Source organism: Bison bison, unplaced genomic scaffold (assembly GCF_000754665.1).
Source record: "Bison bison bison isolate TAMUID 2011002044 unplaced genomic scaffold, Bison_UMD1.0 scf7180017864471, whole genome shotgun sequence".
In the NCBI taxonomy this organism is placed as follows: Eukaryota; Metazoa; Chordata; class Mammalia; order Artiodactyla; family Bovidae; genus Bison; species Bison bison.
The window spans coordinates 18,571,318-18,583,828 of NW_011495032.1; the positions used below are offsets into that span (position 1 = coordinate 18,571,318).

The 12,511-nt window shown below is 38.0% G+C and overlaps 1 protein-coding gene across 1 annotated transcript in view; it reads right to left on the bottom strand.

Annotated features, from left to right (window-relative positions):
- DNAH7 (dynein, axonemal, heavy chain 7) overlaps window positions 1–12,511 on the bottom strand; it is a 260,726-nt gene that overhangs the window by 16,398 nt on the left and 231,817 nt on the right. The window contains exons 60-61 of the mRNA XM_010860857.1: window positions 5,361–5,546; window positions 3,081–3,218 (exon numbers count right to left, since the gene is read on the bottom strand). Of these exons, the coding sequence (XP_010859159.1) occupies window positions 3,081–3,218; window positions 5,361–5,546 (324 nt within the window). The remainder of the gene's footprint in view (window positions 1–3,080; window positions 3,219–5,360; window positions 5,547–12,511) is intronic.

The window sequence follows — 12,511 nt, forward strand, 5'->3', positions numbered from 1 at the left end:
ATGCTCGGGGCTGGTGCACTGGGACGACCCAGAGGGAGGGGAGGGGAGGGAGGAGGGAGGAGGGTTCAGGATGGGGAACACATGTATACCTGTGGCGGATTCATTTCGATATTTGGCAAAACTAATATTGTAAAGTTTAAAAATAAAATAAAATTTTAAAAAAATTAAATGTTAGTATTAATTACAAGCTAGAAAGAAAAGGGGGGGGGGACTATGCCAATATAGTAATCCTTTACCACAATCCCAAAGTACTAGGTTTACAACCAAATATATAAAACAAATTACAGATAACAAAGAAAGTAATGAATATTTGGTCAAAACTAGTGAAATACCTATTTCTGTTGCATTTGAAGAATGATATGCTGATTTCTATTTGTATTTTGATGTGCATACAATGTACTATAAACTCATTTAAAACATTTCTGTTTTCCAACAAGAGCTGCACCCCCACCAAACCCCCCAACCACCACCCCCCAAAATAAATCCTAGGCCTATAACCCTTCAAAAATGTAAGAAAAATATTTTAGTAACACACATTCCTATACCTATTTCTCACACACCAAAATCACACAGTTGGGGAGATACGTGTTAAAAGTAATATCCAACTGATATTGAGAATTAAGAGCAAAAGGGTGTTATTTGTAATTATTTAACTTGGGTTCTTTTTTAATCGTCTTTTAAGAGTTTTCACAAATACCACTTGAAATCTTCTAACAGTTGTTTTCCTTTTATTAATCAAATAAAGATAAGTGGGATCCATTTTCAAGGAGACATCATGGAATTCAACCTTTCCATTTCTAGTTTAACAATATTTTAGGTTGAAACAATTTTCTTAGTCAAAAGCAAGTCAGGCAGTTCACCATAGGTAAGACAGCTCTGCAAAAGTAACATTCTCAACCTCACTAGCTCCTCTCACTTCAAAAGATATTTTATTTCAATACACAATGTGAAGGTCCTGTCCTCATGACCTTGCTCTGCTGTTTTGGTCTATCTTGTTGCCTCTGAACTGTGGTAAACTCAATGTAGAATCACTGAACTCCTGCCTACCCATTACATTAATTTGTATTTGACAATTTGATTTGGAGAATATTGAAAGACGTTGTTTAATCACATACTAAGAAAATACCCCAAGTGTATTTAAACTTGTTTGTTTGATTCTGAGTCATTTTCTGTTGGAATAAGACCACTGCTTTATGTATTCTGTAATATGGCACAGTCCGTCAAGTTTAAAAAAAGCCAAAGACTCTATAACTCTCCTGTTGTCAGACTATTGCATACTACATGCACGAATGTTGCTAAAGATCTACATATTCTTGTCTGTATATGACTTCATGCTCGAGCAATAACTGATCTTAGTGGTATTAACATATAAAAGGGACATTAAAATATGGTCTTTGTCCTTTCTGCCTTATTAGCAGATGTTATTTTACAACAGACCAGAGCCAGAAGTTCCATGAACTCTTCATCAATGATAGCACACTATTTCATTCTCCTAATCTGGTTCTTCACCATTTGAGCCACCAGAGAAGTCTGGTTCTTGGACTTACCTGGTATCTCAGATAGTAAAAAGTCTGCCTGCAGTGCAGAAGACCCGGGTTCAATCCCTGGGTTGGGAAGATCCCCTGAAGAAGGCAATGGCAACCCACTCCAGTATTACTGTTGGAAAATCCCATGGACGGAGGAATCTGGGAGGCTACAGTCCATGGGGTCGCAAAGAGTCAGACACAACTGAGCGACTTCATTTTCTTTCAACCCGGTTTTTTAACTTTCTTTCTTTCTTTCATTCCAGTTCTTAGTTCCCCTAGCATCTCTGGTTATCTGCCTTTGAGGTTTATTCCATTTTTAGAATCTAGAAAGAGTATCGCACAGCTTAGAACACAGATTCTGGAGCCAAACTAGTGGGACTCAGACTATTTGGTTCAGAGTCCTGGCTTCAAATTGTACTAGCTGACCTTGAGTTAACTACTTAATCTTTCTGTGTCTGTCTTTTCGCTGCAAAATGGGAATAATTAGCACCTTACCTCACAGGACTGTTGTAAGCATTACACTGTTATGCATAAACCATTTAGAACAGTGCTCCCATACAAGAAGCACTATAAAATAATTAACCATTATTATTACTTTGAGATTCCATAAAAATAAAAAAAGATTAGCTTGAAATCAGTTAGGGGAATAATTTACTTGATGAATAATCATCCTTAACTTACTAAAATTTTGTGTAATCATTAAGGGAACTCACCATTTGGACTAATTTGCTTTCAGAACTAAAACAAACAAGCATATCTTCTAACAGAAAACAATACAAGAGAAGATCTCTTAACAGACAAGTAAGATTAAACATCTTTCATTCAAATGAACTAACCTGTGCCATGGCATGCTGAATCCTGGTGCCTTAAGAGGTCGTTTTCTGATGTGGCCCTACATTTATGCTCTCACTAATAGAGTTGCATGTCTCAGAGGCAATAGTTCTCCTAAATCTTTTAATTCATTTCATACTTACTATTATATTTTAAATATTATATAATCTGATAAAATATTGATGTGAAAAAAACTATGCAAACTAGGTTAAATGTTCTGGAACATTGATAAAGATAAGCCATTAAAAACATTGCATTAGTAAGAGACTAGAAAATTAAATAGGGAAAATTCTAGATTAATTCTGGCATCAAACTGATTCCAGGCACCTTTGAAAGTCTTCTTCCACTTTAAGAAATTTATAAAGGACATATTATATGTTCTGGGGCATGATTCAAGCCAAGAGAGGCAAAATGGAATTCCTAGCAGCAGAATGATATCAAAGAATACTCAGAGATAATGCTACTCAAAGAACTGCTGGCAGCAGAATGATACTCAAATATGCTTTCCAAATCAAAAGCCTGATGAAAACAAAGCTCACACATTCATTTACTCTATGTTTAAACTTATTTTTAAGGTACATATTTTTTTTTTCTCTTTTCCTGAAAATGGTTCTCCACTTGAACAGATGTAATTCTGTGCCTGGGCCTCTTCCATGTGGGCTCATGCTGCTTGGGGACCATCCTTTCCAGCCTCAGAATCCAGCTGCTGCACAGATCACACACCTGTGTGAGAAGAATATTGTCGAACAGCAGTTGAGTTTCTGACTGATCTTTAGTGATATCAGCATTGGCATTCATCCCAAAGATTTCTGGAGCTGGGGTCAGAGGCAGTGTCTTTGTGTATTCAATGTAGCTGTTGTGCTGCAAAGATAAATAACAAGGAGCCAGGAGGTTAGAAATCAATTATCGTGTAGAACGTGCTCACTGAAAAGAGGTAATTTTCAGTACTCAGGTTATTGAGTGGATGAGCCTGTCAGACTGGACACTGAATGCTTTCATTTTCTTTCATCCAGGCCCAAAGCATTAAAAAAAAGCGGGGCAGGGGAAGATATGGATACATTTAGAAAGAGGAAAAAAATGCCCCACTCAGTTGAAATGAATTTTTAAATGGAGAGAGGAATATTGTGGCTACTTCATTTAGAAATTTCTTCCACAGAAATCTTTCTGTGCTGCATTTGCTGATGACTGTTCTTAATTTACCACAGTAGTTTCTTTTTCAGCTTTACTCTGATTTTTCTGTTTACTCTTATTATGATAAATCCACTTAATTCAGAAAAGTAAAAATTATCTGAGATTTTATCATGAGATAACCACCATTAATATAAATCTTTTATACTCATGCACACATATTTTATATTTACATAAACTTCCAACAAGATTCCATGAGTGTTGAAAGTGTTAGTTGCTCAGTCCTGTCTGACTCTTTGAGACCCTATGGACTGTAGTTTGCCATGCTCCTCTGTCCATGGATTTCTGTAGGCCAGAATACTGGAGTGGGTGCCATTTCCTTCTCCAGGGGACCTTCCCAACCTAGGGATCCATACTTTTCTTTAGAGCACAGGGAACTCTGCTCAATGCTATGTGGTACCCTGGAGGGGAGGGGAGTTTGGAGGAGAATGGATACATGTACATGTGTGACTGAGTCCCTTTATTGTCCACCTGAAACTATCACAACATTGTCAATCAGCCATACTCCAATATAAAATAAAAAGTTTAATAAAAAGATTTTTAAAAAAAGATTCCATACTTCTCTTGATGCTCATATGCGCTTAGTCGCTCAGTCATGTCCAACTCTTTGCAACCCTGTGGACTGTAGCCTGCCATGCTACTCTGTCCAAGGGGATTCTCTATGCAAGAATACTGGAGTGGGTTGTCATGCCCTCCTCCAGGGGAACTTCCCAACCCAGGGATCGAACTCAGGTCTCCCTCATTTCGGGCGGATTCTTTACCATCTGAGCCACCAGGGAAGATATGTATAATCAGGGAAGGATATGTATAATTATACACATTCATATATATACATATACAAATATATATACACATATACATACAGTGAGGTGGGGCAATTAGTCATTGATGATTTTTCAATATGGGGCTAATTACACAACCTGACTTTATCTTGCCATCTTCTTACTTTCCGATTCACTGGAAATCCTGTTACCATGACTCCCTGTGTTGACTTGCCCCACCCAATCTGTGACCTGGACTCTGGTACTGGTGTTTCTCTTCTCTCTCAGTGTCTGCCCTCAGCTAGAACTCTTCCAAGTGGATGTGGAGTCAAGGTATGCGCCTTTGTTGCCTGCGGCTATGTGTTTAACTTTCAATATGTGCCCTTTTGACTTCTGGGAATAAAATGAGAACCAATTTAATTATACTGGCAGTCCCCAGAAGTCTACTTGTGATAATCTGAAGGCAAATGCATCTGTTAGACAGGACTGGAAAAAATAGGAGCCGACAACCTTGGTCTTGTGAAGCAGATGTGATGCTCTGTCCCTTTCTACCTTTGGGATCTTGGGCAAGTCATTTAAGTTTAGTGAACTTACTTTCTTACTTGTAAAAGAGAAGGAATAATAGCATCAATGTTAATTTGATGCTCTAATGAGATAATTACATGTAACTGCTTTGTAAATAATTAAGCATGATCTACATATTAACTATTACGGTTAATACTATTTTGTAACTCCCTTCTCATGTGTATTTCCATTTTAATTGGGGCCAATGTCTTTTTACCCAAAGGACTGAATTCACAGTAAGAATTTCAGGTCACCGAGGAAGACATCCTTGGGTGAGGAACGTTTCTGATAGTCCTCACATTACAGCAAACAGGAAGCCACTAACTCCATCTTTGCATAGTGTTTGCTCTGTCCCTGTAAGACTGAAGGACACACAATGGTTAAGCAAAAAAAAAAAAAAAGGCCACTGGAAAAAAATTCACCATTTTCTGTATCAGAGGAATTTCATGCTTTACGGCTTTCAGTTTTCTTGAAGAGCATATGTACTTACATCCCCAGAAGGAGGCGCAAAATAGATGCCACTGGAGTCGAATTTATAGTGCGGATTCTGAACTAATTCCGGGTTGAAGAATTTGTTTAGGATGCTGCGCAGCGTGCGCCGGTCCCAGTCGTCAGTCACGCGGCCGCCGTAATTGCACTCGCCGGTCATGTAGCGTAGGGCGTCGTAGGGCAGTTCCTATAGAGAGCTCGAGTTGCTCAACCAGGCAAGACTTAGCAGTCCCACATCATACAAAACAGTGTTTCTTGTTTGCTCACGTTATTAAACAGTTTACAAAACATTTACATCACCACAGTTTCCCTTTATATGTTCACTTCCCAGCTAATTTGCTGTAATTTTTCCCAGGGTCTCTCTCTTTTTGTGGTCTGTCATTTTCAATCCGTCAGTACAAAGAAAAGAAATCCTCTATAACTTGTGATAAAGTGAAGTCGCTCAGTCGTGTCCGACTTTTGCGACCCCACGGACTGTAGCCTACCAGGTTCCACCATCCATGGGATTTTCCAGGCAAGAGTACTGGAGTGGGGTGCCATTTCCTTCTCCAGGAGATCTTCCGGACGAGGGATTGAATTCGGGTCTCCTACATGGTAGGCATTGTAGGCAGACGCTTTACCGTCTGAGCCACCAGGGAAGATTCCTAACTTGTGAACTCACCTACTATTCGACCAGCATTAGTGGGCCACCTACTATGTGCCTGATGCAAAATAAATTAGAACATAATCCCATCCTTGAAAATCCAGCACTGCTAAGTGACGTTCAAAACCAATCAAATCTGAGATAATCAGTTTTAATTTCCTTCACCACCTTTTTATACCTATATATATTGATATTTTGGCAACTGGAATCATACTGTATGTACAATTTTGCATATAATTTTTCACCAAATCTCATTATATATTTTACTGTTCCTTAAAATAGTATATGAAAATATTATCTTAATGAAGTGAAGTGAAGTCGCTCAGTAGTGTCCAACTCTTTGCAACCTCATGGACTGTAGCCTACCAGGCTCCTCCATCCATGGGATTCTCCAGGCAAGAATACTGGAGTGGGTTGCCATTTCCTTCTCCAGAGGATCTTCCTGACCCAGGGATCGAACCCAGGTCTTCCGCATTGCAGGCAGACACTTTAACCTCTGAGCCACTGGGAAGTACTATCTTAATAATCATATTCTAACATTAAAGACTTTAGTGGCTCCTAATTTTCTACTTTGTGAACTTATGTTTCACTAAATATACATTTCTTAAATTTTCTAATGATTCTTTAGTCTAGATTCCTAAAAAGGAAATTACAACATCAATGGAAAGGAATTTATAAAAAGCAATTGATTAATGTTATCAAACTACTTTCCTGAAAGACTAGTGTAGCAAGCTTAGCAAGTGTAGTTGCTAAAACAGTTCTAAAATCTTTGATAATTTGATTGCCCAAAGATAATACTATGTTCATTTGCATTTTCTAAAATACTAATAAAATTTACGATCTTTTAATTTCTAATAACATTTGTTCTTCTATGAAGTAGCCTACTATCCATTTTTTCAATTAAAGTTTTAATAGTTTTATTTGTATAAACTCTTTTATAAATTGACCATCAAATTTGTAGAGATATTTTTCCCTGTTACTTTGCTTTCTTATTGTATTCACTAATATACATAATTTCTAAATGTTTATGAATGCAAATAAACTGATTTTTCATATTGCAATTTTATTTAGCTTAACCATAAATACTTACATGTGTTGTGCTTAGTTGCTCAGTCATGTCCAACTCTTTGTGCCCCCAGGCTTCTCTGTCCATGGGGATTTCCGGGCAAGAATACTGGAGTGGGTTGCCATGCCCTCCTCCAGGGGATCTTCCTGACAGAGGTCTCCTGCATTGCAGGCAGATTCTTTACCAGATGAGCTAACAAGGAAGCCTAAATACTTACATACCCACCAGAAATATAAAGAATTCTCTCTCACTGCTCACAACAAAACTGTTATCATTTAGATAAAATGATAATTAAGCAATAAAATTGTTTTTAATTTTTAAATTAATTTTTGAGATATAATTGACATATAACATATTGTTTCAGGTATGCCACATAATGATTTGGTATTTGTATGTACTGTGACATGATAACAACAAGCTCATTTAACATTCATCATCACAGTTACAAAAATTGTTTTGTGTTGAGAACTTTTAAGATCTGTTTTCTTTAGCCACTTTCAAATATGCAGTATAGTTTAACAATAGTCACCATACTGTATGCTACATATCTTAATTTTATTTTTGATACTGACATTTGAGAAATATTTATTTGCCACTTGTATTTCTTATTGTTAAATAATCCACTTTTTTCTTTTGTTTTCCTCACATAAATGAGTATCTTTGTTCTTATTATTAAAAGTTCTATAGAGATATAGAATCAGTTTGTTATACAAATTTTAGATATTTTCTCCAAGTCGTCTTGTCTTTTGTTTTTATGATGTTTAATTGTTCATGGCTTTTTATTATAGCGATGTTTTTAAATGTTTGCTACTAAAATATAGAAAATTTTTACTTTAGGATATTTTCCTATCGCTTTTTTTTGTTGTTGTTCTACACATCTTCCTGCAGTTATCTGCTAAAGGTTTAAGTGTATACATCGTACATTCCAGTGATCCACTTTGAGGAGTCCTTTCAACAGAAAAAAATAGCTTTTGGAAAGAATAGGTGGTACTAATTACACAGGAAGAATTTACTGAATTCAGGGTTGGGAATTTTGAGACTAGTTCTCTGGTAGAACTGGAAGGGAAGGTAGTGAATTTAGGAGAACACCTCAGGACCAAGACCTGGTCGAGAAACAAGCAGAACCAGGAGGGAGAAGCTGGCATGGTGATGAGGGGAGTTTGCAGATGCAGGCACTGCTTGGGTTTGCCTTGCTGATAGGTCATAAAACTGTGGTAAAAAAAAAACTCCTGCACAAATTAAATAGTTAGTATATGAGGATGAGTTGGCCCCTGGGAGTGCTTTGTGAGGCAGACATAAAATGACATCTGGAGAGGGAAGAATTTGATTTACGTATAAAGGGTTAAACCTGCCAACATTCCCCTGAGAACTGATGGGTAAACTGGTGTTTATCTCAGCTGCTTCATCACAACAGGGCCAATCAATCAAACCCAGGAATGTGTTCTCTTAGAGGCCCAGGTCCATCGTCTGGGGTTGTAGAAATAGCAACTCTATGCTGGGACTGCTTCCCTGCTCCATTGTAAAAAGAGGGTTGAGACCATGGACTGGGAGAGAGTGTAGAATCAGGCAATGAGTATGCAAGGTTATATTAATATATGAAGTTACTCATTTTAACTCTGCTTATTATTGAATAGTGGAGGGCTTCCCTCATAGCTCAGTTGGTAAAGAATCTTTCTGCAATACAGAAGACCCAGGTTCGATTCCTAGGTTGGGAAGATCCCCTGGAGAAGGAAATGGCAACCCACTCCAATATTCTTGCCTGGAGAATCCCATGGACCGAGGAGCCTGGCGGGCTACTGCTCATGGGGTCACAAGAGTCAGACACGACTTAGCGACTAAACCATCACCACCATTACTGAATAGTAAGAAATAAAAAGGAAATAAAATCCTGATAGTCAAAAAGGAGAAGCTGTGTATGCAGCCATTGAGACAAAGATCTCTACTATGATTGTCCACAACATATGTGAGTAAGAACAGCAAGCTGAAAATGATATGCAAATACGATTATGTTTTTGAGGAAAATTTGTGCATATACTATACATATGTATATATGTTAACTATTTGTGCACAAGAAGTCTGGACAGGGCTTACTGTGAAACTGGTTGCTTTGGGGTGAAGTTAGGGTGACAGTGAGGGGTGGGACTTTTATTCACACACAGTCACACACACACAATGACATACACACACCTCTGGGAATTACCCATCAGCCAGGTACATTATATATACCTACTTGCATTTTCTTCTTTTATAATTTTTCCTATTCACTTAAAAAATTAATATATATATATAAAGAATTCATACAGCTCAATAACAAAACCCAAATGATCTGATTAAAGGATGGGCAGAGGATCTGAATAGATATTTTTCCAAAGAAGACATACAGGTGGCCAACAGGCACATGGAACGATACTCAGCATCACTAATCACCAGGAAAATGCAAATCAAAATCACAATGAGATGTTCTTTCACATCGGTCAGAATGGTTATTATCAAAAGACAAGAAATAATACATATGTTGGTGGGAATGTAAATTGGTGGAGCCATTGTGGAAAACAGTATGGAGGTTCCTCAAAAAATGTTTTGAAATAGAACCACCATATGACTCAGCAATTCCACTTCTGGGTATTTATTCAAAGAAAATGAAAGCACTAATTTGAAAGGCTATATACACCCCTATGTCTATTGCAGCATTATTTAAATAGCCAAGACATGGAAGCAATGTAAGTGTTCATTGATGGATGAATGGATAAAGGAGATGTGAACTAGATGTGAATACACAATGGAATACTACTCAGCCATAAAAAGAATGCAGTCTTGCCATTTGTGACAAAATGAATGGATCTTGAGGGTATTAAGTGAAATAAGTGAGATAAGACAAATACTGTATGATTTCACTTAAATGTAGACTCTTAAAAAAAATGAACAAAACAAAACTTACAGATACAGAGAACAGATGGATGACTACCATGGGGCAAGGGGTTGCGGGGAAGGCAAAATGAGTAAAAAAGACTAAGACACACATTCCAGTTATAATTCAGGGGATCTACGTACGGCATCGTGACATTAGTAATATCATATTACAAATTTGATAGTTGCTAAGAAAGTAAATCTTAAAAGTTTTCATCACAAGAAAAAAATTTTTTTAGTTCTATGGTGACAGATAACCAGAAGTATTGTGGCAGTCATTTTGCAATATATACAAATGTTGAATCATGTTGTATACCTGAAACTAATAGAATATTGCGGGTAAATTGCACTTCAATACAAAGAACAAAATTTTGATTGCTGAAGAAGAATCACATTAGATTCAATATCAAAGGGAACTGTGAATCACATTCCTCAAAAAAAAAAAAAAATCTCTGTATCTCTTGATGGGTTATATGAGATGAGTGCATAGCAGTTTTGTTCGGTTTGTTGTATGATTACTCTGTTGGAGGAATGGGAAGTGCTGCTCAATTGTCATTTAACAGCAGGAATCCGGTCAGTCAGTCCTGTATGTCAGTGAGAGAGTCCCTGTAGCATTTGCTATGACAGACAATCCCTGATATTCCTTATTTACTCAGCGTGCTCTCTCCCCTTTTCTTCTGGCTGCTCTGTCTGCACTTTCCATTTCTCCTGTCCTCTCTCCTACTACTGACACTGGATGCTCACCAGCAGTCAGGCTTTAGTTCATTTTTACTCTACACGGCCTTTCTTTTAAATCTCAGGTGTTCTCAGGCTTCTCCCTACACATTAACAACTTACAGCTTTCTATTTGTGCTTTCTTTTCCTGGGCTTTATATCTATATGCCAAAAGCCTATCAAATATCATGGTTATCAACCTAGATATCTCAGATGTATAAAATGTACAAGACTAAATTATTTATCCACTCAACCATCCCCATTTCACTAACCCATCTACTATACAATTATTAATTCCTGGTACTATTTCCTGTCTGGATAAATAAGTGGATGGACCACCAACTGAGACCTAAAACATGACATTAAGAGACTTCTTCCTATCCCTTTACCATTTAATATCTAGGTAATTTCAATCCTTGTCCCTACATATCTATTATATCTCTTCCACATTTCCCATCCTAGTCCAAATGATTTAAACTCTCAGCATCTCTTGCATGGGTTATTGTGATGGTCTTCTGTATTAGTTCCCTAGGTCTCCCAATAGATGGCTTAAAACAAGAGAAATTCATTGCCTGATAGTGCTGGAGGCTAAAAGTTTGAAATCAAGGTGTTGGCAGGGCCACACTCCCTCCAAAACTTCTAAGAGGATCCTTTCTTGCCTCTTCCAGCTTCTGTAGCCCCAGGTGTTCCTTAGTTTGTCACTGCATAATTCTAATCTCTGCCTCTGTGTACGCAAATGTCCTGCTATGAATCATATACACACACACATATACATAATACACACACAATATTTTAAAATTTCATATTACTAATTATCTTTCATGCCCACGTTCATTCTCAAAGTGTTAACAGTTTTTTGACAATAGTTTATTTGGTCACTCTAGCTTTTTAAACTTCTGAACACAAACAAGGAGGTAAGAACTCACTGGATGTGATCAGGGAAGGTTTATTTACGATATCAGTCATATTCTATTAAGGATCCACCCTACTCCAGTATGACCTCATCTTAGCTTACTTGATAATATCTGCAACAACTCCATTCCTAAATAAGCTCACAGTCCGAGGTACCATGGATTACAACTTCAACATATCTTTTGGCATAGGGGACACAATTCAACTCACATCACCCAAAACTAGCTTGTCATCTAAGTCCACTCTGTTGCTACAGTGGTCCTTCTAAAATGCAAAGCTCTCCTAAGAGGAGACCAATAACAATATAATAATTCCCAATCAGTTAGCATGGCATACAAGGATGCTCCAAATCACTTCAGTTCAGTTCAGTCGCTCAGCCGTGTCTGACTCTCTGTGACCCCGTGAATCGCAGCACGCCAGGCCTCCCTGTCCATCACCAACTCCTGGAGTTCACCCAAACTCACGTCCATCGAGTCAGTGATGCCATCCAGCCATCTCATCTTCTGTCGTCCCCTTCTCCTCCTGCCCCCAGTCCCTCCCAGCATCAGAGTCTTTTCCAATGAGTCAACTCTTCGCATGAGGTGGCCAAAGTACTGGAGTTTCAGCTTTAGCATCATTCCTTCCAAAGAACACCTAGGGCTGATCTCCTTCAGAACGGACTGGTTGGATCTCCTTGCAGTCCAAGGGACTCTCAAGAGTCTTCTCCAACACCACAGTTCAAAAGCATCAATTCTTCAGAGCTCAGCTTTCTACACAGTCCAACTCTCACATCCATACATGACTACTGGAAAAACCATAGCCTTGACTAGACGGACCTTTGTTGGCAAGTAATGTCTCTGCTTTTGAATATGCTATTTAGGTTGGTCATAACTTTCCTTCCAAGGAGTAAGCGTCTTTTAATTTCATGGCT